At 49.0% G+C, this 27,100-nt stretch overlaps 1 protein-coding gene across 1 annotated transcript in view; it reads left to right on the plus strand.

Annotated features, from left to right (window-relative positions):
• The first annotated feature begins 97 nt into the window (after positions 1 to 97).
• Positions 98 to 27,100, plus strand: part of abcc2 (ATP-binding cassette, sub-family C (CFTR/MRP), member 2) — a 64,407-nt gene continuing 37,404 nt past the window's right edge. The window contains exons 1-11 of the mRNA XM_038822215.1: positions 98 to 115; positions 206 to 328; positions 3,382 to 3,437; positions 6,485 to 6,710; positions 9,221 to 9,399; positions 11,380 to 11,557; positions 12,499 to 12,753; positions 15,968 to 16,033; positions 19,257 to 19,394; positions 21,014 to 21,160; positions 25,363 to 25,447. Of these exons, the coding sequence (XP_038678143.1) occupies positions 98 to 115; positions 206 to 328; positions 3,382 to 3,437; positions 6,485 to 6,710; positions 9,221 to 9,399; positions 11,380 to 11,557; positions 12,499 to 12,753; positions 15,968 to 16,033; positions 19,257 to 19,394; positions 21,014 to 21,160; positions 25,363 to 25,447 (1,471 nt within the window). The remainder of the gene's footprint in view (positions 116 to 205; positions 329 to 3,381; positions 3,438 to 6,484; positions 6,711 to 9,220; positions 9,400 to 11,379; positions 11,558 to 12,498; positions 12,754 to 15,967; positions 16,034 to 19,256; positions 19,395 to 21,013; positions 21,161 to 25,362; positions 25,448 to 27,100) is intronic.

The following is a 27,100-nucleotide window of genomic DNA, read 5'->3' on the forward strand; positions in this document are numbered from 1 at the left end:
GCGAGTCGGGAATCGATCTGTGCAGTCACATGAAGATCAGCGGCAGAAATTCATGTCCCTGAAAAGGGGCCATCCTTGAATCGACGGACATTCGGTAATGGTCACAATTTGTAATGTAGTAGTTTGCTTTCACTGCTCATGTTGATGCTCAGCAATGGTGTTAATCTGCTGATTGTGTTTTCACTCGTCTCTCACTCCTCTGCAGCAAGGTCTTCCAGATTTGCCTCGTTTCTCATTGTTTTGCATCTCCTACGGTCTTGAATGCATCTCATTAATTGTCTCCTGCATTTCTGATGTATCTTCAGAAGATAAAGCTGCTGCTGAGAAGGTCAGTTTACAGTTTTCTTCTGAGTAAACCTAGTTTCCCAAAAATGCGCTGGGAAAACTTTCTAGAACTGTGCAGAGTGAAGCTCCCTCCAGACTGTCCCCATCAACCCCATCAAACACTCCCAGGACAGGTACAGCACGGGGTTAGATACAGAGTAAAGCTCCCTCTACACTGTCCCCATCAAACACTCCCAGGACAGGTACAGCACGGTGTTAGATACAGAGTAAAGCTCCCTCTACACTATCCCCATCAAACACTCCCAGGACAGGTACAGCACGGGGTTAGATACAGAGTAAAGCTCCCTCTACACTGTCCCCATCAAACACTCCCAGGACAGGTACAGCACGGGGTTAGATACAGAGTAAAGCTCCCTCTACACTGTCCCCATCAAACACTCCCAGGACAGGTACAGCACGGGGTTAGATACAGAGTAAAGCTCCCTCTACACTGTCCCCATCAATCACTCCCAGGACAGGTACAGCACGGGGTTAGCTACAGAGTAAAGCTTCCTCTACACTGTCCCCATCAATCACTCCCAGGACAGGTACAGCACGGGGTTAGATACAGAGTAAAGCTCCCTCTACACTGTCCCCATCAAATACTCCCAGGACAGGTACAGCATGGGGTTAGATACAGAGTAAAGCTCCCTCTACACTGTCCCCATCAAACACTCCCAGGACAGGTACAGCACGGGGTTAGATACAGAGTAAAGCTCCCTCTACACTGTCCCCATCAAACATTCCCAGGGCAGGTACAGCACCGGGTTAGATACAGAGTAAAGCTCCCTCTACACTGTCCCCATCAAACATTCCCAGGGCAGGTACAGCACAGGGTTAGATACAGAGTAAAGCTCCCTCTACATTGTCTTGATATTGCGCTTTATTCCCAAACTCCAGAGTGATATATTCAACAGCGATAGTTAGACCATTTCACCCTGATTACCTTCTGGGCTGAATGGAATAAGATTTGCAGGCAAGTCCTATTAAATTGAGAGTGCCCCAACATCAATAAAATGCAATCTTTTGTAATATAATATAATAATCTTTATTGTCACATGTTTGCTTACATTACCATCACAATGAAGTTACTGTGAAAATCCCCTAGTCGCCACATTCCGGCGCCTGTTCGGGTACACAGAGGGAGAATTCAGAATGTCCAAATTACCTAACCAGCACATCTTTCGGGACTTGTGGGAGGAAACCGGAGCACCCGGAGGAAACCCACGCAGACACGGGGAGAACGTGCAGACTCCGCACAGACAGTGACCCAAGTCGGGAATCGAACTTGGGACCCTGGAGCTGCAAAGCAACAGTGCTAACCACTGTGCTACCGTGCCACCCATAACCAGCCATTTTTTAGGCTCACAATGCAATCAATCTGCTGATTTTGAACTGTGCTGACCTGACATCTAATTTTTTCGATATGTTTTGTGAAAGAGCAGCTCTTACAATTTACCTGATGCAGCAGCACAGTTCCGTGATGGCGAAAGTTTCTTTTTTACTGATTCCCAAAATCTGTGACCAAATCTGGAATCCATTTCTGCTGATTTTACTCCATCAAAACCTTTTTCTCATTTTGAGCACCTCTGTTAAATATTCACAAACTGTTTCGCTGGTGTATTTCTCTCACGAGATTGATGAAAATTTAAGTGAATGAAGCAGAGTTGCTTCTGAGACACGGGGCGGGATTCTCCAGTTTAAATTTCCAGTAAACACGGGCGTTTACCACCTGAAGGGGGATTCTCCTACCTGCAGGGGGCTGGCAGGGCCCCGGAATGCTCCTCGCAGCTCTGGCTGCTGATACGGGGTCCTGCCCTTCCGGTCGGGAGTCCGTGCATGTGCACAGAGGCGGCCTTTTGCCGCCGCCCCGCCCGACGTGGCGGACTCGCACCACAGAGAGGCCCCGAAAATATAAGCCCCCGAGATCGCGCGCACCGCAGATCGGTGGGCCCCGATCGCTAGCCTGGCCGGCCCTGAGGCCCCCCCCCCCCCCCCCCCCCGCGCCCCCCCCCCCCCCCCCCCGGTGAAGCATCCGCCAGCCCCCCACCAGGGCGGCCATGGACTGATTCTGCTACTGCCACTGGCCGTTCCTGACAGACAAAACATGGTTAGAACCACTCCGTCGGGAACTCAGCAAGTTTTCGTCGGAGAATCATGGGGCCGGGGGGGGGGGGGGGGGGGGGGGGGATGGGCTTCTGTCAATGGCCGCCTACCTGCGCCGCGTAGACCGCATGCGTGTGATTTGTGGCGATTCAACCGGAGAATCGTGGGAGTGGCGTCGCGCCGAATTTGCGCCGATCGCGATTTCGGCACGGAGGCTCGGAGAATCCCGTCCAAGGGATCTGTGAACCTTTGTTGAAATGTAAGTCATTTTGTTTAAAGAGATTAACCTGGGGTTCCCAGCACTTATTGGACAATGTCTTCATTCTTGTGATCTTTCATCTTTTTACTTCAACCATTTTGCAATAATTTCCATGGTGATTCTCTGAATAGATATTCCTCCCAATGGGGTTCTGATCCATCCTGAGCACATTTAATCACAGCTCTCTCCTGAATTCACTCAGTTGGATAGCTGGGATTGAGAGGTAATATCGATCAGGTGGAATTCCAGCTTCTGGCCACATTCCATTGAACCCTGCAGGAAAGCGCCGATGTCCAGTGAAGACAGTATTGGCAATTGGCTGCATTGTCCTCCTTCAGTTGAGTGGGCTACCACGTGTTTGGTTCAAGTTTTCAAGTATTGTTTGTGGTAGTATGACTAGGGGTATTACGGTAACTAGCAATGCTGAGACACCATTGGTGGAGAAGGCTCGCTAGTCATTGGCCCAATGGTATGTAACACTAGTCACCGATTGGTTAGAGCTGTAAGGTAGCTCCGCCCTATAAGGCGGGGTATAAGAGCCCGTGTGCTCCCCACAGCTGCCTTTCTGTACCTGAGCTGCTGGGGAAACATCTTGTCTATTAAAGCCTTCAGTTTCGGACTACAACTTCGCTTCTGTGGTCAATTGATAGTGCATCATTGTTTAAATAAAATTGTCTCTTCTCTTTCCTTAGAATCCACAATTATCTGCATCTTTCCTCAGCCAAATAACATTCCACTGGTTTAACAGGTAAGGGAAACTCTCCAAACTTTCCGTTCCAGCAGTGATTTGGAATGTGGGGAGATCGCACTGTTGGCAAAATTGAAGTTCATGAGGTAAAAGGATGCGGAGGCAGATTAAATGGCAGTTTTCCAATTGGAACTGGGATAATAGGTGAAGGAATAAAGAGAAAGGAGGGGTAGTGAAAATAATCAGACAGCTCCTTCAGAAAGCAACAGAGGCACCATGTGTCTCAGGGCAGTTACTGGGCTATAAGATTGTATGATTGGGTTAATTGGAGAGGCATTGAAAAGTGACACCAGGCCCGGCCCGTTCCTGAAAGAAAGAGCTTGCATTTCTATAGCGCCTTTCATAACCTCATCCGACGAGGAGGATGCGGAGGAGAGCCAGTATGGGCTCTGATGCACGATCAATTGCACAAAGGTGAGAGTTGGATACAATCGAGGCTTTAATACACGAAGATGTATATGTGGCCTCCTACAGCAGCTGGTGAAATGGCTGCTGTACGGGGAGCACACATATTTATACTCCACCTACTGGGCGGAGCCAGCAGGCAGGGAACTATCCCCGTATCTGAAGTACAGGGCCTTACCATAAATCACCTATTATGTACATCAGTGGTGACTACCACAGGCTGGACATAGGGCCTGGCTGGGCACAGGAGGCCACCTAACGTGTGCTCCAGGGCTGCCACGTTCGGGGCAACTTCATTGCCTCCAGGCAGCTAAAGCGTCCCTTCCCACCCCCACAACCCACCCTCTCTACGCACTCCATCCCACTGGGACTGCTGAGCCACGTCACTCTGGGACTGAGCCACGTCACTCTGGGACTGAGCCACGGCACTCTGGGACTGAACCATGTCACTCTGGGACTGGGCCACGTCACTCTGGGACTGGGCCACATCACTCTGGGTCTGGGCCACGTCACTCTGGGGCTGAGCCACGTCACTCTGGGACTGAGCTACGTCCCTCTGGGACTGGGCCACGTCACTCTGGGACTGGGCCACTTCACTTTGGGACTGAGCCACGTCACTCTGGGACTGAGCCACGTCACTCTGGGACTGAGCCACGTCACTCTGGGACTGGGCCACGTCACTCTGGGACTGAGCCACGTCACTCTGGGACTGAGCCACGTCACTCTGGGACTGAGCCACGTCACTCTGGGACTGAGCCACGTCACTCTGGGACTGAGCCACGTCACTCTGGGACTGAGCCACGTCACTCTGGGACTGAGCCACGTCACTCTGGGACTGAGCCACGTCACTCTGGGACTGAGCCACGTCACTCTGGGACTGAGTCACGTCACTCTGGGATTGGGCCACGTCACTCTGGGACTGAGTCACGTCACTCTGGGACTGAGTCACGTCACTCTGGGACTGAGTCACGTCACTCTGTGACTGAGCCACGTCACTCTGGGACTGAGCCACGTCACTCTGTGACTGAGCCACGTCACTCTGGGACTGAGCCACGTCACTCTGGGACTGAGCCACGTCACTCTGGGATTGGGCCACGTCACTCTGGGACTGAGCCACGTCACTCTGGGACTGGCTCAGGTCAGCCAGCGCCAGGCCAATGCTCTCGACATGACTGGGCCACCCTCCGGAGCGCGGCAGCAATGTCCAGCTGGCCCTGATACATGGCTGCCTCGGACATTGTTTAACATAAAATTAGTGTACCCAATTATTTTTTTCCAATTGAGGGGCAATTTAGCGTGGCCAATCCACCTAGCCTGCACATCTTTGGGTTGTGGGGGTGAAACCCACGCAGACACGGGGAGAATGTGTGGCTGCCTCTGACGTGGCCGCCCTGTCCTGTGCCTCATCCACCGCCTGCACACTGCGCCTCACACCATGGACATCCTGATCCATGGCCGATACCTTCACCCCTCAGGCCTCCACCGCAGAGGCCGCTCGTGCATTGTTGGCCGGGGTAGCATGTGTTGTCGGCACCTCCTCCTGATTGTGCAGGCGGTTGGACTCCTCCAACTATACCGGCAGGCACTGGATGGTTGCAGAAAACCCCTTATGTAGTCCCTCGCTTTGTGTCTGCATCTCCAACATTGATGGGACCACCTTATCCAGGAGTGCTAGAGCGGTCTGGATGGTAGCTAATCCCTGGGGATGGGCTGGTCTCCGGCTGTCCCCCCCCCCTTGGTCCATCTGATGCACCGCTGCATGCCTGTGGTTTATGCCAGATAGCGCCCCAAGAGCCTCTTCACTAAAGTGCCCAACCGAGGTGAGTGTCTCTGGGTTGGTGGAGGGTGCCGCTGACAGCAGTGATGAGAGCCAGTGTTGTCCCCGATTTCAGCGAGAACTTTGATTCTCCGGCTGATTGGCGAACACGATTCCGGGAGCTGGAGAATCCCGTCCGTTGATTATATTGAAAAGACTGATCAGTTATCTGGAGAGTCCAGGTTAATTCCATTGAAGTTGGATTGAAGAAAGTGGAATCCGTATATCGCGATGCAAAATTCAAATGCAATTTTTACAGAAGCTTACAGCACAGAAGGAGGCCATTCAGCCCATTGTACCCGTGCTAGCTCAGTGAACTAACTTCCACTCTCTCTCCCCTGCTCTCCATATTACTGCAAATATCTCCTTTTCAGAATACATCCAATCTTTAAAGTGGCACCTTCTGTTCATATTTGTACACCATAAACTCTGATTTTATTTTTTACTATTAATAATTGGTAAGTAGCAAGACCTACAGCAGTTTGGGAAGCAGAGGATTAGAGAGCACCAAAGTTTCTCAGTGGAATAGTCTGAGGAGCGCAGTGTGGGATTGAAAACCTGAGGTGTTATGGTGCCACGGCTGGTGGGAGGGTATAATTACAGTGTGACATGTTTACATAGGAGATTCCCATTATCAACGTAACCATTGGATTTTATAATATAATCAAATTAGAATATATTCGAAACTTCGATAGAAAAAGTGTAACAATAATGTGCCAACAGGAGGTAATGTTTTGCAGGCAGGAATTGCGCCCAGACAGAAGATTTCCTATCATGCTTTGAATATTACAATAGGCTGCAATTAATATGTTGGCATTTCGTGTAGGATGATGCTAAAGGGGTACAGAAAACCCCTGGAGACAAAACACCTTTGGGAGTTGAATGAAATTGACGAAACGCAAACCATTCATGCCAACTTTGAACGGTACATGATACAAGGCCTGAGAGAGGCGCGGAGGAAGATGGAAGGAAAGCAGAAAAAGAAAATTCTTAAAGACACGGAGCAAATGAACGGTTTCAGCAGGAGCGCCAGCCAGGATATCTTAGTTATGGTAGGTGGCTCACAGACCCTGGCCTTTTATACTGCATAGCATCACATTGGGCAATTGTGGTTCTATCCTCTGGTCAAGCATTGAATACGACATCTCTTCCACTTCTGTGACGGAGTTTCTTTGCTAACTACGGGCCGATACTCAGGAAGGTCCCAGACTTTCCTGAGATGATTTGCCGCAAGTCCGCTTTGTCAGGAGAAAAAGTGGAACAAAAATGTGCCGTCAGAAAGTAATGTTTTGCAGACAGGAATTGTGCCCCTTTGTGGGTGGGATGTGTCACCTCTCTTGCTGGTGTCTGCCTTCAAACCCATTGTCACTCTTGCGAGGGTCATCTGCTTCTTCCATCGTTCCAGACCTTGCACACTCAGAGGGGGGGGTCATGCCCCGATCGACACCAAGCTGATGATACCCTTATTGAGTTCAACTCATCAGCTGAGGTGAGGTACCAGGATGTGCCCACTGGTGGGCATTACCAGTTACAGGGAGGCATACGTGAGAGCTGGGAGAGTTGGCCTTACCAACATTCAAAACCAGAATGTGCAGTGATCCAGAGGTACCGGCCCTGTCACAGAAATCCCCACATGTCCCACATTACCGAGCGTAGGACTGAGTCAGGGCGGCCAGAAACCTATTGGTTACATTTTGGTTGAGTTAATTGATTTCAGCCAGAGCAGCAATTTGTGACTAATTTCTCCTTGAGCTCTATAGGGTTAGGAGGTAAGACCAGATTGGGTTCCAGCTTCTCACCTCTGTTCAGTGACTCATAGAACTTTCCGGCACAGAAGGAGGCCATTCGATCCATCAGTCCACTGCTGGAACTTTGAAAGATCGGTCTGATCTACCCCACTCTCCCGAAGCCCTACAGAATCTTCATTTACGAGTTTGTATTCAATTCCAGTTACTGTTACATTTATTTTCTCCACCAGTTAGTGCATTCCAGATCATAGCATCTCCTCCTCTCCACTGACTCAGTTATCTTCAATCTTTTCCCTCTGGTTACCCAACCTCCTTCAAACATCCTTCCCTATTTTTCGTCATGAGGATCCTGTAAAATCCGTTAAATTTTACCATAACTTTCTCAGCCGGAAGGCGAGCAATCCTAACTCATTGTGCGATTGACCGTGTACTTAAAGGTCAGACTCATTAATGGTGTCTTCAGCGATCGCTTCTAATCAGTGAAAGAGTACACAGACAGTACAGCACAGAAATCGCCTCCCCTCACCCCTCTTCACCCAGTCTCATCACCATTTGCCAGGACTTTATTTATTCTTTCACGGCATGTGGACATTGCCGGCTAGGTCAGCATTTATTGCCCATCCCTAATTGCCCTTGAGAAGGTGGTGGTGAGCTGATTTTTCAACTGCTGCAGTCCGTATGGTGTAGGTCAGGGGTGGGCAAACTTTTCCGTGCAAGGGCCACATTCAGAAATTCACAATTTTAAAGGGCCGCATGGTATATTAAGTAAAATAATTAATATTTTAAATAGCCAAAATAAAAGGTCTTTAAAGAAAAAAAAGCACATTTATTTGAAAAACAAAGTAACTCAGTAAGTAACAGAACAATGTCAATGAGAATGATGCATCTGACTGCAGTCATTTACCAGTTTGTTGAAATCAGGTGACAAGTTGCTTGTGCTGATCCTTAACACTGACAGAAGCACAGCCTAGCCGAGTCAACGATAAAAACGCGCGTAGTGGGGTGGATGAGTGGGGCTGTCTCATTGGTCGGTTTAGTTGGGTGTGCGACCAATAGGAGTCCAGGTTACAAACAATAATAAGGCTTATTGTTTGTAACCTGGACTCCTATTGGTCGCACACCCAACTAAACCGACCAATGAGACAGCCCCACTCATCCACCCCACTACGCGCGTTTTTATGCGGCCCGCCAATGAGGTGCCCGGAATCATAACCGGCATTTTTGAAAAGCCGCCGGGGAAAAGCCGCTGAAGTAAATGCGCTTATTCAATAAGCGCATTTACTTCAGCGGCTTTTCCCCGGCGGCTTTTCAAAAATGCCGGTTATGATTCCGGGCACCTCATTGGCGGGCCGCATAAAAACCTTTGTCGGGCCGCATGCGGCCCGCGGGCCGTAGTTTGCCCACCCCTGGTGTAGGTACATCCACAGTGCTGTTAGGGAGGGAGTTCCAGGATTTTGAGCCAGCGATAGTGAAGGAACGGCCGATATATTTCCAAGTCAGTACGGTGAGTGACTGGGAGGGGGACGAATAGGTGATGTAATCCCATTTATATTGGCAGAATTACATCTCGGGCAAACGGCCATGCCCCACCAGTGGTTGGTTGCGTCATTGTGATGGAAATACTAATGGTTCGGAATGTAAAGATTCTCAGTCATTCCACAGCCCAAATCTTCAGACATGTTCCAATGCGAGGGCCCACTACCTGGTTCGAACCCAGGTTCCTTGGTCCGTGGGGAGTGCTGGGCGTGCAGGTCTCGTTCCGCCGTTGTGACTTGTGGCCATACTCTGTATTGTTTCTCTCTCTCATCCCTTAGGAAGAAAAGAGCAGGAAAGACAAAAAGAAGAAGCCCAAGAAGGAGGAATCGGCACCGAAGGTGGCTGAGGGGTGGCTGGTGTGGTCGATGATGAAAACCTATCGACACATCCTCATCAAAGGGGTCATTTTTAAACTCTTACACGATGCTTTGGTGTTTGCGAGTCCACAGCTGCTGAAGTGAGTGGAATAAAAACAGTATTTCCAGCACAGAAACAGTCCATTCAGCCCTTGCTGATCGTCATGCCCCACCCCCTTTCATCGCACCCTATCAGCATGTCCTTCTATCCTTTTCTGCCTCATGTGTTTATCCATCTTTCTCTTGATTATAATCCCCGTGATCACGAGTTCTACATTCTCACTACTCTGAGTAAAGATATTGTACCTGAATTCGCTACTCAATTTATTTGTGACTACCTTCTATTTATAGTTTGGATTTCCCCCAGGATGGTCCCATCTTCTCTCCAGGTCCACTCTGTCCATAATTTTAAAGACCATTGGCCATGATCACAGGAGGGCTGAAAGGTTTAAAATATACCTACATTTCTATAGCACCTTTCATAACCACTGGATGCTTCAAAGCGCCTGACAGCCAATGAAGTGTAATCACTGTAGGCATATAGGCCGCACAGCAGCCAATTTTCACACAGCAAGCTCCCACAAACTGAAACGTGTCCATGACCAGAGAATCTGTTTTTGTGACGTTGATCGAGGATAAATATTTGTCGGGACACTGATAATATGTGGAGCATAACCAGGGCAGCACGGTAGCATTGTGGATAGCGCAATCGCTTCACAGCTCCAGGGTCCCAGGTTCCATTCCGGCTTGGGTCACTGTCAGTGCGGAGTCTGCACGTCCTCCCCGTGTGTGCGTGGGTTTCCTCCGGGTGCTCCGGTTTCCTCCCACAGTCCAAAGATGTGCAGGTTAGGTGGATTGGCCATGCTAAATTGCCCCTTAGTGTCCAAAATTGCCCTTAGTGTTGGGTGGGGTTACTGGGTTATGGGGATAGGGTGGAGGTGTTGACCGCGGTTAGGGTGCTCTTTGCAGACTCGATGGGCCGAGTGGCCTCCTTCTGCACTGTAAATTCTATGAAATAACTCACCAGCTCTTCCTGGAAATAATACATTCAGCAAAGAGGGCAGATGGGGGCTCGGTTTAATGTCTCGCCTGAAATGCGGCATCTCTGACAGTGCAGCACTCCCTCAGTATCGCGCTGGAGTGCCACACTGCATTTTTGTGATCAAACGCGGGAGTGAGATTTGAACCCAGAACCATCTGAAAGTGTACCTGATCTCTTATCTCTAGCTGCGTTATCGATTACCCCCCCACCCCCGCGTTATCGATCCCCTCCCCCAACACCCCCACCACGTACCCACTAACGTACTTCAGCTCCAGCAGATCCCACATTTAAAAATTTTCATTCTTGGTTTCAACCCCCTCTGCGGCCTCTCCCTCCCCTGGAAGGAAACAACAGTTCGGCCCATTGTTAAGCTCCAAAGGTAACTCTGCCAATAAGACGAGAAAGCAAATCTTGAGTTCATTAAAATCCAGGTTTATTGTGTGCAGTGATCCCGTCTCCATCAACTCCCCCCAGTGTCACCTGCATCCCCTTTATTCATCTGGTGCAGTCAATTGAAACATTGAGTGAGGTCTATTAACAATAAAGCATCCATTCTAACTCAAATGCTGGGGAGCTTGATTCTTTCCTCACAACCAGTATTATTTCCCCGATTTACTGCTTTTAGCTTCAGAGTCTGTCACCTCCTCCAGCCCAACAACCCTCTGAGATCTCTGCCCTCCTCAAATTCGAGCCTCTTGCACATCATCTGATGTCATTGGCTCGATCCTTGACGTCTGTGTTTCCAGCTGCCAGGGTCCCAAGCCTTGGAACTGCCTCCCCAAACTGCCTTACCTCTCTCTCTCTTCCGCTTCAGTTGCTCCTTAAAACTCAGCTCTTTGACCAAGTTTTTGTGTTCTTGCTCTAATATCTCCTCACGTTGCTCAGTGTCAATTTTGTTTGATAACACTCCTGTGGTGTGCTCCGGGATATTTTATTACATTAAAGGTGCTATATAAATGTTGACCCGATGAAGCTGTACCCAGATTTCCTGTTTCAGGTGCCGACTTGAATCTATTTTTACTCTGCTTCCTTTTTATAGATTGATGGTTTCCTTCACTGCGGACCCATCTATTTACCAGTGGATGGGCTACATGTACGCCGTGCTGCTATTCATCGCTGCCTTGATTCAGTCACTATTATTGCAGCAATATTTCCAGTGTTGCTTCCTGCTAGGAATGCGAGTGCGGACAGCTATCACAGCAGCCGTCTACAAGAAGGTGCAGTACCAGAGAACGGCTCCAACACTGGGATATCGAATGATAGGAAATCTGGAATAAAATTTAAAGAGAAGATTCAGAGAGGCCGGAACTGGAGGATTGCAGAAATCTCAGAGGGTGGTCGGGCTGGAGGATATCGCAGCGGATAGGGAGGGGTGAGGCGGGAGCCAATGTAGATCAGTGAGCACAGGGGCTGATGGGTAAATGGAGCCATTTGATCTCCTGGTCGCGCCAAAAAGGATTAAAAATCCAGGCCGGGTAAAATTCCTCTGCTGCCCTCTTGGAGGGCCGGGCTGGTCCAGGAGAAGGTCCGGGACCCGATTCACATTGTACTGCTCTGTCCTCCTCTCCAATGCCCAGGTTTGCTCGAAAAACTTACGCCAAGTTCCACCCCTCCCTCTTAGCCCCTTTTGCAACCCTCTAAACTGCATTGGGGGTGAGGGCTTCCCGAGGGGGTCAGGCCACCTCAGTACACCAGCCAGTGTCTGCTCACTCCGATGAGGCCTACATCGCAGGCCCCCAAATAAAGCAACCTGTTAATCAGAACAAACATCACCAATAATATAACTTAATATAACTGGGGGGGGAGCGGGGGGGCAGGTGTGGGTGGATCAGCGTAAAATCAGATGTTGGGGGCAGCACCGTGGCGTAGTGGTTAGCCCTGCTGCCTCACGGCGCCGAGGTGCCAGATTCGATCCCGGCTCTGGGTCACTGTCCGTGTGGAGTTTGCACATTCTCCCCATGTTTGCGTGAGTTTCACCCCCACAACCCAAAAATGTGCAAGGTAGGTGGTTTGGCCACACTAAATTGCCTCTTAATTGGAAAAAATGAATTGGGTACTGTAAATTTATTTTTACAAAATCAGATGTAGTGTCCGTTCCGAACATGCTTCCTTCCAAAATTGACGCTGAATTAAGGTGTGTTTTTCCATCTCTTGACAGGCGTTGACAGTATCCAACGCAGCCCGCAAGGAATCGACAGTGGGCGAGATTGTGAATTTGATGGCCGTGGATGCACAGAGGTTTAACGATGTCACAAACTTCATCCACTTGCTGTGGTCGGCTCCCTTGCAGATTTTGGTCGGAATTGCTTTCCTGTGGCAGGAACTGGGACCCTCGGTCCTGGCTGGGTTGGCGGTCATGGTCTTGCTGATCCCCCTCAATGGGGTGTTGGCAAGCAGAAACAAGGGTCTACAGGTAATGAGATACCTTCTCAAGGTTGTCTTTGCCATCGTCAGTTCAGGAGATGAAGGGCTTTGGGGAGGGCGCAGAGAGGCAATTTATTGGAATGTATGAAGATGCGGAAAGTCTAGAGAAGTTGGGATTGTTTTCTTATGAACAGATGTTTAAGGGAGAATTTAACTTGTATGGTACAAGAGGCATTGTCCATTGTCTGAAATTTGCTCCTTTAACCTCTCTGCATCTATCTCTCTCTCTTCCTTTAGAACCAGTCTCTTTGCCCAAACCTTTGTTCTCCTGTTCGAACATCTTTTGTGTCTTGGGTGTCAGATTTTGTTTAACACTCCCGTGAAGCACCGACTGTGCCACCGTGCCAAGGTGACCAGACGGAGCTATGATACAAATCAGCCATGATCTAGCTGAATGGCGAAGGGTTTGAAAAGAGTTGTGGTGAATGGCCGTGCATTTTTCTTCAGCTTGGGGAAAGGTATACGGTGGGGTCACCTTACGGTCAGTACTCGACCGCAGCAGCTTCTGAGCCCCATTAATGATTTGAACCCGGGGGGAGCGTGCACAATGTTGAAACTTGCAAAAGCTATGAAAGATGGAAGTATAGTAAAAGGTGAGAAAGATAGTAACAGACTGGCTGGGGGACAGACTGGCTGGGGGAACGGACAGGTGAAATTCGGTGCGCAAAAGTGCGAGGTGACACATTGTGGTGAGGAGAATGAGGAAAGACAATACATGTTAAAATATGTCCAATATTATAGTGGGCGCAAAAGAAAAAGCGGGATGATTGTGCAGGAATCTTTGAAGGTGACAGGATAGGGTTAACAATTATTAGTATAAAGCATGTGGAATCCTGGACTTTAACATTAACAGAGGTAAAGAATTCAAAAGCCAGGAAATAATGTAAAATTTCTGTATAGCATTAAATCCAGCTGGGGAACTGTGCCCAATTCTGAGCGTCACACATTTTAGGGGGGAGGTGAAGGGCCTGAAGAGAGTTTGAAGAAACTTTCTGGAACAGCTCCAGGGATGAGGTGTTACTGCCACAAGGAGAGACTGGGGGCCGGATTCGCCTTCGGCGGGATCCTCTGTTTCGCCGGCAGCGCACTCACCTGCGGATTTCCCGACGGAGCGGGGTGTCCACAATGGGAAACCCCATTGGCTGGCTGGCGGGTGGGAAGATCCCACTGCTGGCCGGGGGTGAGGCAGGAGGGAGAATCCCACCCTGGGGCTGTTCTCCTTCGAGCAGAGAGAGCTCAGAGGCGATTTGATAGGTGTGTTCAAAATTATGAAGCGTTTTAGACAGGATAAATAGGGAGAAAATGATTCCGGAATTGATAACCTGACGGCACAGGCTTAGGGAGAAGAACCAGGGGCGAAATTCTCCCTTACCCGGTGGGGTGGGGGGTCCCGGCGTAGCGGAGTGACGCCAACCACTTCGGCGTCGGGCCTCCCCAAAGGTGCGGAATTCTCCGCACCTTTAGGGGCTAGGCCCGTGCCGGAGTGGCTCCCGCTCCACCGATGGTGCCAAAACTGGCGCCAACGGCCTTTGGCGCTACGCCGCCCGGTGTCGGGATTGGCCGAAAGGCCTTCACCAGTCTGCGCATGCACCGGAGCGTCACCACTGGCGCATACGTGGTGGAGGGGGTCTCTTCCGCCTCCGCCATGCTGGAGGCCGTGGCGGCGGCGGAAGAGAAAGAGTGCCCCCACGGCACAGGCCCGCCCGCCGATCGGTGGGCCCCGATCGCGGGCCTGGCCACCGTGGGGATACCCCCAGGGTCCGATCGCCCGCGCCCCCGTCCCCCCAGGACCCCGGGGGCCCGCTCGCGCCGCCAATCCCGCCGGCACAGAGGTGGTTTAAACCACGCCGGCGGGATTGGCCTTTCAGCGTCGGGGACTTCGGCCCATTGCGGACCGGAGAATCGGCGCAGGGGGCACGCCGATCGGCACGGGGGGCACGCCGATCGGCGCAGGGGGCACGCCGATCGGCACGGGGAGGCACGCCAATCGGCGCAGGGGGCACGCCGATCGGCACGGGGAGGCACGCCGCCTGATTCCCGCTCCCGCTGATTCCCGGATGGCGGAGAATTCCGGCCACGGCGGGGGCGGGGGCGGGGTTTACGCCGGCCCCGGGCGATTCCCCGACCCTGCGGGGGGTCGGAGAATTCCGCCCCACAGGTGACAGGAGGAAAAACCTTCCTTTGCAATAAATGATTAGGATTTGGAATGCACTACCTAGTGAGATGGAAGAAGCCAGCACAAACTCAATGGGCTGAATTGTTTTTATTAATCATTCGCATAGGAACAGAGGAATTAGGAGCAGAGGTAGGCAATTCAGCCTTTCGATTCTGCTCCACCATTCAATCAGATCATGGCTGATCTCCTCTTGGTCTCAAATCCACCTGTTCCCCATATCCCTTTAACCCGTTTTTAAAATCAGAAATATATCTATCTCCCTCTTGAAACCATTTAATGACACAGATTCCACCGGACCTGATGTCCAACGCAGACACGATGGGCTGAAGGGCCTATTTCTGTGCTGTGAACCTCCGTGACTCTTTATCAAGCGTTGCAGTGAGATAGGCAGCATTCACAGGGCGAATGGGACAAATTTGTGCCTTAGTCACGCGACTCCCTCAGTATAACACCGGATCATGGGTGAGATAAAGAGGGTGTAGGAAGCTAATGTGGAGTATAAATGCCAGCCCGGACCTGTTTGGGCAGAATGGCCTGGTTATGTTCTGGAGATCTAAAACCCCAATAAAAGCTCAGAAAAAAACAAGAGCAGAAAGATAATTTGAGTGTTGCTGAAAAAAGGTACATTTTGTTAAATCTTTTTGTCTTTCACTCATCAGGACAATCTCAAGGACACATCAACTTGCTACTGCATGAGTAAAGGGTGCTGATTGATTAGCAAATGGACTCTGATTGTTAAATGCATTGCCGTGGTGAATGCACTAATTGATGGTGACCGATAGTTAGCTGCTCGAAATTTAAACTTGACTCTGATTGGTCAAGGCATTGCTCTGTGGAATGAATCGCTGAAATAGGCACAATTCCAAAATCTCCTTTCTTTTTAGCAATGCTCAAGTTCTGTACTACCAAACAAATAAGTTAATTCTTAATCAGTTCTACCTGTCATTGCACTATATAAACTGGGTGGAACTTTGAAACCAATTCTAATTGCAATACGCACATTTAACTTGACCTTTCATTTCAACAGATTAAAAACATGAAACACAAGGACCAAAGGATGAAATTAATGACTGAAATTCTGAATGGAATAAAGGTAGGCCCTGATTGGGAACATGGGAAATGATGGGCTAGTATATGCGTTGGTCGATGGGTGAGTGAGAACAGGAGGGCCTGGGGCATTTATTGCTAAGGAGCCCAGACTGCCTGATATATGTGCCCCACAGAGATACTCAGTGTTAACACTGAACAGACACAACATACTCATTTCCTTGTCAAAATGTATGCATCAATCTTCTAATTGAGCTTGCCTTTATAACAGAGCTTTTGAAGTGATCTAATTGAATTAGAGAGAGAAAGATATTGGGCTGGATTCTCCAATGACGCCGGGACAGACCCGCAAAGATGGCACCTCCAACACTGCAGCCCTCCCTCAGCACTTCACCCAGATTGCCAGCCTAGAATTTTGCGCTCAAGCCGAGTGGGACTTGAACCCACGACCCACCGGCTCAGAGGTGGGGGTGCTACCCACTGAGCTAATAGTCAAGGAGGGATGGGGGACAGTCATGGGCTGTGTTGCCTTTTTGGATCTGCTGTAAATATGGCAGTCAGTGAGGTTTCCCTCCTTCCTTTGGATATCAGTATTCTAATGCTCAGAGTCGCCAGGTATCAATGATACCACCACAAGGTTCAACCGGCTATTGATCAAAGAGCCAAACACCAGTTAGTTAGTTCAAGGTCAAGGGTACTTTATTTACACACAATTAGTCATGCAACATAAACACTACTAGTTTAACTACCCCTATCGACTAAGACAACCTGTACTTAACTTCGGGCACCCGGTTTAGGTCAGAGGAACAGTGGCCGTTGTTCAATTCTGGATCTATCGGGTCTGTAGAAGTAACTGCTGCTCAGCTAGGCTGATCCGTCTGGTAGCGAGCGTTGAACTTGACCTTGCATCTGGTGGTGCTGCATTTGGAAACAGACGTAGCTGGGGTGCCAGGTCCAAGAGAGGACGAACACATGGTGGACTCTCTTCTTATACTTGGGGGTTTTCGCGCACTTTTGGGCGGTCCTTCAGTTTGGACCCCACAAATTGGGTGATCCCTGATCACTCTGTTCAAATCAAACCAATAAATGGGCGGGTGCCTGGAAGGCTGGGCATGTCCCAAGCGGTCATTGACCCCGTTGTTTACACTTCCCTAGTACAGGGAGCAGCAGGGTAGCATGGTGGTTAGCATAAATGCTTCACAGCTCCAGGGTCCCAGGTTCGATTCCCGGCTGGGTCACTGTCTGTGTGGAGTCTGCACGTCCTCCCCCTGTGTGCGTGGGTTTCCTCCGGGTGCTCCGGTTTCCTCCCACAGTCCAAAGATGTGCGGGTTAGGTGGATTGGCCATGCTAAATTGCCCGTAGTGTCCTAATAAAAGTAAGGTTAAGGGGGGGTTGTTGGGTTACGGGTATAGGGTGGATATGTGGGTTTGAGTAGGGTGATCATGGCTCGGCACAACATTGAGGGCCGAAGGGCCTGTTCTGTGCTGTACTGTTCTATCTATGGAGTGGCGCCAAAATGTCTGGGACTGTACCGGTCGCTCAAGTACCAGTCCTTTGTCTGGCGGAGATGGGCCATCAAATGCTAATCGGTTGGGGGTCTCGATACCGTCTGGATTCCTCGCTCACAAATACATTTCAGGCTCTGAGCCTGCCTGAATCTCGCATTGTCCATTTTTCCCACTATGCTTTGCGACCTTCCGTGTTCCTGGTTGCAAGTAGCCATCCCAGATGGCTACAGCTGGATCTTGTGGGGGTTGGGGCTGGTGGTGTTGGGAGTTTGATGTTAAATTGTCAGTGTTTGCAATCATTACCCCTCTCAATCTGACCTCGACTCCGTGATTTTGGGCATGCGTAGTCCAGCACCCGTGGTCTGTCACTGAAGACTCCATCACAAGCTGTGTTCTGCTTCCTCCCAGATCCAGGAATCACTGATATCTGTGCAAACTCCAACATTCCCACTCCCGCATTAGTGCTCGAAACTCCATGAAACATTATATCTTGTTCAATCAGTGATCAGGAAGCTTACATATTGATGTAATCTCTGATCCTCTGTCATCGCTGCAATGAATGTAATGTTCAATTGTTCGGTGTCTGATTATATGTGTCTGTTGATTGCTCACTGTGTATGACTAATTGCAACGCAGAATAGCCAAGCAGAAACTGATGGCCAAGTTCCGCACGCATGAGTACAGCCTCAACCGGCACCTTGGATTCATGTCGCATTATATTCACCCTTGCGAAATCCTACCAACTATCCTGGCTCGAGACAATTCACACCTCTTTAACCTGTGATTATCCCACTCTCCAGTCGCACCATCTGGACCTGTAAAGACTTAATTACCTGCAAAAACACGCATTCAAAGTATCATCTTGCATCACTGAATTTGCCTATATTTGTGTTTGTCGAACCCATCCCCTCATTCACCTGAGGAAGGAGCAGTGCTCCGAAAGCTAGTGATTCGAAGCAAACCTGGTGGACTTTAACCTGGTGTTGTAAGACTTCTTACTGTGCTCACCCCAGTCCAACGCCGGCATCTCTACATTATGATTAATTGAGCCTGAGTTTGGTCACTTAGAAAAATAAACAAAACTGAAACAAACTGCTGTAAACATAAGAGAGCAGACATTTCAAAGCATTGAATCAAACTCAGTACGCACATAGAAGCTGGTGTGTCATCTCTGCATATCTCCGAAACATAAAACACAATAATGAGTAAATCAGACAGCCTGGGGCTTAGCAGGGGAGCAGTACGATTGGTCTATATTAGATGAGGCTCAACAGGAGGCACACTGCATACTTATCTCTGTGTCCCAAGGTTTTGGGTTCAAGTCTCACTCCAGTTGAAGGCTGCGGCTTCAGTGCCATACCGAGAGTGCGCTGCACTGTCTGCGGTACCATCTTTCAAATCAAACAGAGGCCCCTTCTACCGGCTTGGATGGATGCAGATGGTCCCATGGCATTTCTATTGAGAGCAGTTCCCCCTGCTGCCTTAGCCAATATTTATCCTTGAATCAACATTGCTTGATCAGATTATCCGATCATTATTACATTGCGGTTTATGGGATCTTGCTCTGTGAAAATTGGTCGCTGGGTTTCCTACATTACAACACTTCAAAAAAAAAAAGTTCTCGGCTGCAAAGTGCTTTGAGGACCCAGCGCTATATAAATGGAAACTTTTCCTCTACTTTATTTCTGTCATTCATCAGAGGGCCAGATGTGACGAGAAACAATTTTACGTTGCTAAAGGTTGTCATTTTAATATTTGAAGGTTATGAAGTTATATGCCTGGGAGACATCATTTGAGGAACAGGTGCTCGGAATAAGGGAGAAAGAGTTAAATGTGACGAAGAAATCTTCATATCTGGTGGCTGCAGCAATTTTCCTTGTTAACTGTACACCGTTCATGGTAAGTCTTGTGACGGGGATTGTGTCCAGTTTTCTTGCTTTGGGAATCTTTGTCTGCGTGCAACAAACTGAGGTGTGTCATCCTCAACAACAACTTGCATTTATATCACACCTTTAATGTCACCAAAACATCTCCAGGTGCTTCACAGAGGAGAGTTTTTTTTAAATTATAAAGTAGCCAGGAAGATATAGATATTTTATAGAACAGTAGAGCACAGAACAGGCCCTTCGGCCCTCGATGTTGTGCCGAGCAATGATCACCCTACTCAAACCCACGTATCCACCCTATACCCGTAACCCAACAACCCCCCCCCCCCCCTTACTTTTTAGGACACTACGGGCAATTTAGCATGGCCAATCCACCTAACCCGCACATCTTTGGACTGTGGGAGGAAACCAGAGCACCCGGAGGAAACCCACGCACACACGGGGAGGACGTGCAGACTCCGCACAGACAGTGACCCAGCCGGGAATCGAACCTGGGACCCTGGAGCTGTGAAGCATTTATGCTAACCACCATGCTACCGTGCTGCCCTCTTCTTGGCTTGACAAACCCTTCTATTGCTAGAAATACTTTCTCTATATCTACGCTATCAAAGCCCCTCATAACGTTGAACTCCACTACTAAATCTCCTTTTAACTTTCTTTCCTCTCATGGGACAAGTTCCAGCTTCTTTAGACTCTCCCGCTCTGCACCTGCCCCCACCCTGCTCCCACCCAACTCCAGCTTCGCTCCCACCCAACTCCAGCTTCGCTCCCACCCAACCTTCACCCCGCACCATTCCATTCCTCTCGATCTTCTGCTCTGCTCCTGTCCATCCCCGCTATGTTCCTGCCCCACTCGCTGCCCCCGCTTGCTGTCCCACTACCCCTGGGGAACCCCGCTGTAGTGCTTTCTCCAGCCTGATAAAACAGCACCCACTCGCTGTCATAATATGCACCCGTGCACATCATGAGGTAAAGATAGGCAGTGATAGACACCCAGGTTAGCCAATCAACATACAGGACAGAACACAACCAATCACCAAACAGAACACTAGAGGGGCGCTTCCAACTATAAAACACACGAGGCATCAGCACTCCGTCTCTTTCCACTGGTGACAACTGTAGTGACAGTCAGGGTGTATATATCAGTCAGCACCTTCTACATGTGATTCAGAGCTAGTCTGGTCTAGTTAGTTAGAGTTAGTTTACTTAGAGTAGTAGAGAGTCAACCCACAGCCAGCTGTGTGCATTGTTACAGAAGTTCAATAAATCATATTGAACCAACGCCTAAGTTTGGTGTCTGCTTTACAATCCATCTGCATCCTGTTGCAGTCCGTGTTACCCCAGGGTGAATAACACAACACTCACCACTACCGTTTCCTGTCACTCGGACATATTGTGGGGGAGGGACGCGCTGGGGATCAAGGGAGGGGCTTGCTGGGGATCGGGGGAGGGGCTTGCTGGGGATCGGGGGGAGAGACTCGCTGGGAATCTAACTCCTATTTAGCATTAATTGTTATGGGGAAATTATTTATTTATCGTTATTTCACTCATTTTAAAGAATGCAGGTAGGAGGTTAAGTGAGGAATTACTGTCGTCCTGAGTCTCACATATTCTCTCCCCTGTGTTGCGTAGGTGACTCTAACCAGTTTTGCTGTTTACCTCGCTGTGGATCCAAGTAATGTTCTGAATGCTGAGAAAGCTTTTACCTCCATCTCACTCTTCAACATTATGAGATTTCCTCTAATGATGCTACCCATGCTTATCTCATCACTAGTCCAGGTAAGACCTGTGGCAAATGGATTTCAATGGAAGCTTATAAACTTTGGACCTGCAAAAATGAATAGAACAAGGGCAGCATGGTGGCGTAGTGGTTAGCACTGCTGCCTCACGGCGCTGAGGTCCCAGGTTCGATCCCGGCCCCGGGTCACTGTCCGTGCGGAGTTTGCACATTCTCCCCGTGTTTGCGTGGGTCTCGCCCCCACAACCCAAAGACGTGCAGGGTAGGTGGATTGGCCGAGCTAAATTGCCCCTCAATTGGAAAAAATGAATTGGGCACTCTAAATTTTTTTTTTAAATGAATAGAAGAGGATATATCCCAAATGGTGAAAAGTTAGAAACAGGGGGTCCAGTTACACAAATCTCTCAAGGGTAAATTAAGAGAAAAAACAGAAAAACTACAGGGAAACTGGACCAGCAAATGATGAAGGAAGTTTACGACGGTCGATTTAAATGGGGCTGGTTTAGCACAGTGGGCTGAACAGCTGGCTTGTAATGCAGAACAAGACCAGCAGCGTGGGTTCAATTCCCGTACCGGCCTCCCCGAACAGGCGCCGGGCTATTCACAGAAACTTAATTGAAGCCTACTTGTGACAATAAGTGATTATTATTAAATGAACAAAAAACAGGTTTAAATGCATTATTGTTAGGAAATTGAGATGCTTTAAATAATTGATATTTGTGGGTAATATGAATAAGGTTTGAGTTTAAGCTTAATTTGTGCTTCTGTGTTTGTGTGGTAAGGTGGGGTTAAAATCTTAATTTAGCTTCATATTAAATAGTCTGTGGCTTTTAGTTTCACTTTATATTTTGCCTGCATTGCAATTAAGGGTTTACAATGTAAAGCAATTACAAGTTTTAAAATAAACAAAGCTATGGCTTAGCAGCCAGAGGCCCACACTAAAAAGCAGAAGCATTTGAGTTCAGTTGGAACCGGCTAAGTGACAAGAAAGCAGCTCTCACAGAAATTGCCAACGGAGAAGTAGGACAGAGGGCAGAAAAAGCCCCAGAAGCTAAAGGACAGATGGTTCTAGAAATCAGGGAATAAAAAGAGAAGCCCCGGGAAGACTGAAATCAAAGGGCTAAAGAGCTGGAATCTGAACAAGGTAGTGTTCACTGCAGTTTAAGCAAGGGACAGAGAGAGGCTCTGTGTTAAAGACGGAGCTGAAAAGAGCAGACCTGGTCAAGTTGGCTAGTGAGAAGCCAGGGTTCTGAAGTAATGTTAAGGTTGGTGACACCATAACGTAGCCTGTGAAGCAATGGTGTTCCCTTGGCGTGGCTGGGTACGTGAGAGATTGTGCAGAAGCTTGAATACATGTGGCATCTGAATCCAGGGCAGAGGAATACTGAAAGGAGAGGTTGAAATCCTGGATGCGGATCCTTGGTGAAGGTACCCAAGAGAAAGCGTTATTTGGGAGAAGATTCCAAGCATATTCTTTGATAGCAGAGTTTGGAAATACTTCTGCGGAAGTCAGAGTTCCAGTTAGACCAGTTGGTGCACCGAGCATATAATGGGGGGATTTGATGAGAAATTCTCAGAAATTGTATTGAGTGGCGTCAGCTGCTTGGTTTCAGAGTGGGGTGTGTCTGACCACATTTCACCAGTTGGTTTACATGGACTGTGTACTTACTGAGAACATTAGAGTATAAGATAGATTTTGTAACGTCTGTTATCCCTATAAACCTGTATATATCTGTAACGGCTTAGCTGGGGTGAAGCGGTATTATATTATGGTTAATCTTTTCTTATTTAATAAATGTTTTGTCCTTCTGTTAAAAGTTAATCAGCTGTCCTGCGACTCTGTTAATCCACGTCTCTAAACAAAAAATAGAAGTTGCAATCTACTGAGTTGGGATCGTAACAGTTGGGCTGAATGGCCTGTACTATATATCCTATGTAAAGACTACACAAACTAGGGTTGAAATTCTGTAAGTTAGAATGTTAAGGGGCAATTTCATCAAAGATTTCAAGGTGTGAGGGGGGGGGGGGGAGGGGGGGGGAGGACAGATAAAGTAGAACAGAGAGAAATGATTTCAGCTGGATCAGAAGTTCTAATAATTCTAATCTTTATTATTGTCACGAGCAGGCTTACATTAATACTGCAAGGAAGTTACTGTGAAAGTCCCCCAGTCGCCACACTTCGGCACCTGTTCGGGTACACAGAGGGAGAATTCAGAATGTCCAATTCACCTAACAACACGTCTTTTGGGACTGTGGGAGGAAACTGGAGCACCCGGAGGAAACCCAGGCAGACACGGGGAGAACGTGTAGACTCCGCACAGACAGTGACCCAAGCTGGGAATCGAACCTGGGACCCTGGCGCTGTGAAGCAACAGTGCTAACCGCTGTACTATCGTGCCGCCCCAGTAGGACTACGAGGTATAGACTAAAACATAGAGTCAGACCTTTCAGAAGTGAAATTAGGAAACACTTTTACACATAAAGGGTGGGCAAAGTTAGAACCCTTTCACAAATGACAATGATGCCGGATCAATTGCTAGTTTTAAATACGAGCCGGGTGGGATTCACCGAGCCCCTGCTGGATCGGAGAATCGCTGAGGGGCGGCGGGAATTCCGCCGTGCCGGTTGGCAGCTGCTCGCAGCGCCCCCCCCCCCCCCCCCCCCCCGGCGATTCTCTGACCCCCGATGGGCCGAAGTCCCGTCCGTTCTATGCAGTCCCGCTGGCATAAATTGGACTGGGTCCCTTACCGGCAGGACCCGGCGGCGCAGGCAGGCTCCAGGGTCCTGGGGGGGGGGGGGGCAATCTGGCCCCGGGGGATGCCCCCACGGTGGCCTGGCCCGCGATCAGGGCCCACCGATCCACGCGCTGGCCTGTGGCGTGGGGACACTCTATTCCTACGCGCCGGCTGTATTAGCCTCTGCGATGGCCGGCGCGAAAGTGAACCCCCCCACCCCCCCACCCCCCATGCACGGACCCGTGCCGGCTGGCGGGGTGCAAACCACTCCGGCGTCGGCCTAGCCCCTGAAGGTTCGGAGGAATCTGCACCTTTGGGGCGGCCCGAATCCGGAGTGGTTCACGCCACAGCGTCCCGTCAGGACCCCCCACCCCGCCGGATACGGGGGAATCCCGCCCGAGATTGATAGAATTTTGTTAATCAAAGATATTGAAGGTTATAGGGCAATGACAGGTATATGGAGTTAGGTCAGAGATTAGCCATGATCTTATTGACTGGTGGAACAGGCTTGAGGAGCTGAATGGCCTCCTCCTGTTCCTATGTTTCCAGAAACCTGGTGATGGTCTTTCCCTTCCTTCTGCTCTCTATTGAAGGTACAAACCTCTTCATGTGTTCCTGTACCCCAGAGGGCAAACGGGACTCATCCAAAAAAACAGCACCTCTGACAGTGCAACACTCCCTCTGTACAGAACTAGACTGCAAAACTGGACTATGGGGTTGAGTGTCGAGAATGACCCACAATCTTTGACTCAGAGATCATAAAGAATGGAGTAGGTCATTTGGCCCTTTGAGGCGGCCTTTCATTCAGTAAAATCATGGCCCATCTTTGATTTCAGCTTCATTTATCTGCCCAATCCCTTAATCCAAGTAATGTCCAAAAATCTAGGGACCGTTTAGAACATACTCAACAACAGAGCAGTCAGCTCCCTGAGGGAGAGAATTACAAAGATTCGTGACCATTTAAGAAATGTATCTGGTCGGCACAGTGGTTAGCGCTGCTGCCTCACAGCACCGGGGACCTGTGTTCAATTCCGGCCTCGGGTGATTGTCTGTGTGGAGTCTGCACGTTCTCCCCGTGTCTGCGTGGGTTCCCTCCGGGTGCTCCGGTTTCCTGCCACAGTCCAAAGACGTGCAGGTTAGGTGGATTAGCCATGATAAATTGCCCTTAGTGTCCGGGGATGGGCCGGTTAGGTGGTGTTATGGGGATAGGGCGGGGCAGTGGGCCTAGTTAGAATGTTCTTTCAGAGGGTTGGTGCAGATTGAATGGTCTCTTTCTGCACTGTAGGGATTCTACGTTCTAAATGATCCTTATTCTGAGTCTGTGACCCTCGTGTTGTAGATTCCTCAGCCAGAGAGTCCTTAACCAAGACTCACCCCTTGAACATAGTGAACTAGAACAATTTTATTGGTCAATAAAAGATGTTCATAAAATTTTGTAAGATATTAATGCTCCTTTAACCCAACACACGTCATTTGATTACGAGAGTTATTATTTCTTCCATCTGTAGGCCGGGGTTTCCTGCAAACGGCTGGAAAGGTTCTTAGGAGGTGAAAACTTAGACACCTCAGCAATCCGACAGGATCCCAGCTATGGTACGTTGAGTAAGAGAAATGTAAGAGCAGCTTAGTTATTGCTGATGTATCAAGGCCATTGTCTGTGTTGGAATATTCATAGAAACATAGAAAACAGGAGCAGGAGGAAGCCATTCAGGCCCTCGAGCCTGCTCCGCCATTCATTATGATCATGGCTGATCCTCCAACTCAATAACCTGTCCCTGCTCCCCCCGCCCCCCTCCTATTCTGTAAACCCTTTAGCCCCAAGAGCTATATCGAACTGCTTCTCGAAAGTGTATGTTTTAGCCTCAACTACTTCCTGTGGTAACAGATTCCACAGGCCGACCACTCTCTGGGTGAAGGAATTTCTCCTCATCTCAGTCCTAAATGGTCTACCCCGTATCCTCAGACTGTGACCCCTGGTTCTGGCCACCCCCACCATCGGGAACATCCTTCCTGCATCTACCCTGTCCAGTCCTGTTAGATGTTTATAGGTTTCTATGAGACCCCCCCTCATTCTTCTGAACTCCAGCGAATACAATCCTAAACAACTCAATCTCTCCACGTACGTCAGTCCTGTCATCCCAGGAATCAGTCTGGTAAACCGTCTCTGCACTCCTGCTATAGCTAGAACATCCTTCCTCAGATAAGGAGACTAAAATTGCACACAATATTCCAGGTGTGGTCTCACCAAAACTTCCCTGCTCCTGTTCTTTTGGTACCGTTTGCCTTCTTTCCTGCCTGCTGCACCTTCATGCTTACCTTCAGCAATTGGTTTAAGAGGACACCCAGGTCTCATTGAACATTCCCCTCTCTTCCCATTCAGATAATCTGCCTTCCTGTTTTTGCTACCAAACTGGATAACCTCACATTTATCCACATTATACTGCATCTTCCATTCATTTGCCCACTCACTCAGCCTGTCCAAATCACACTGAAGGATCTTTGCATCCTCCTCACAGCTCACCCTCCCACCCTACGTGGTGTCATCTGAAAATCTGGAGATATCACATTTAGTTCCCTCATCTAAATCATTAATATATATTGTGAATAGCTGGGGTCCCAGCACCGATCCCTGTGCTACCCCACTAGTCACTGCCTGCCATTTGGAAAAAGACCAGTTTATTTATTTGTTTCCTGTCTTCCAACCTGTCCTCTATCCATCTCAATTCACTACCCCAATCCCATGTGCTTTAATTTCCCATGGTAATCTTTTATGTGGGACTTTGTCGAAAGCCTTCTGAAAGTCCAAATAAACCTCTTCCTCTGGCTCCCTCTTCATCAACTCTACTAGTTACATCCTCGAAGAATTCCAGTAGATTTGTCAAGCATAATTTCCTCTTCATAAATCCATGCTGACTCTGTCTGATCCTACCACTGTTTTCCAAGTGCCCTGCTATTAAATCTTTTATAATGGACCCCAGCATTTTCCCCACTCCTGACGTCAGGCTGACTGGTCTATAATTCCCTGTTTTCACTCTCCCTCCTTTCCTTAAATAATGGGGTTACGTTAGCTACCCTCCAATTTGTAGGAACTGTTCCAGAGCCTATAGAATCCCTGAAGATGACCACAAATGCATCCACTATTTCTTGGCCACCTCCTTAAGCACTCTGGGGGGTAGACTATCAGGCCCCGGAGATTTATCAGCCTTCAATCCCATCAATTATCCCCAATACCATTAACTTATTGAT

The sequence above is a fragment of the Scyliorhinus canicula genome, chromosome 16, assembly GCF_902713615.1.
Source record: "Scyliorhinus canicula chromosome 16, sScyCan1.1, whole genome shotgun sequence".
In the NCBI taxonomy this organism is placed as follows: Eukaryota; Metazoa; Chordata; class Chondrichthyes; order Carcharhiniformes; family Scyliorhinidae; genus Scyliorhinus; species Scyliorhinus canicula.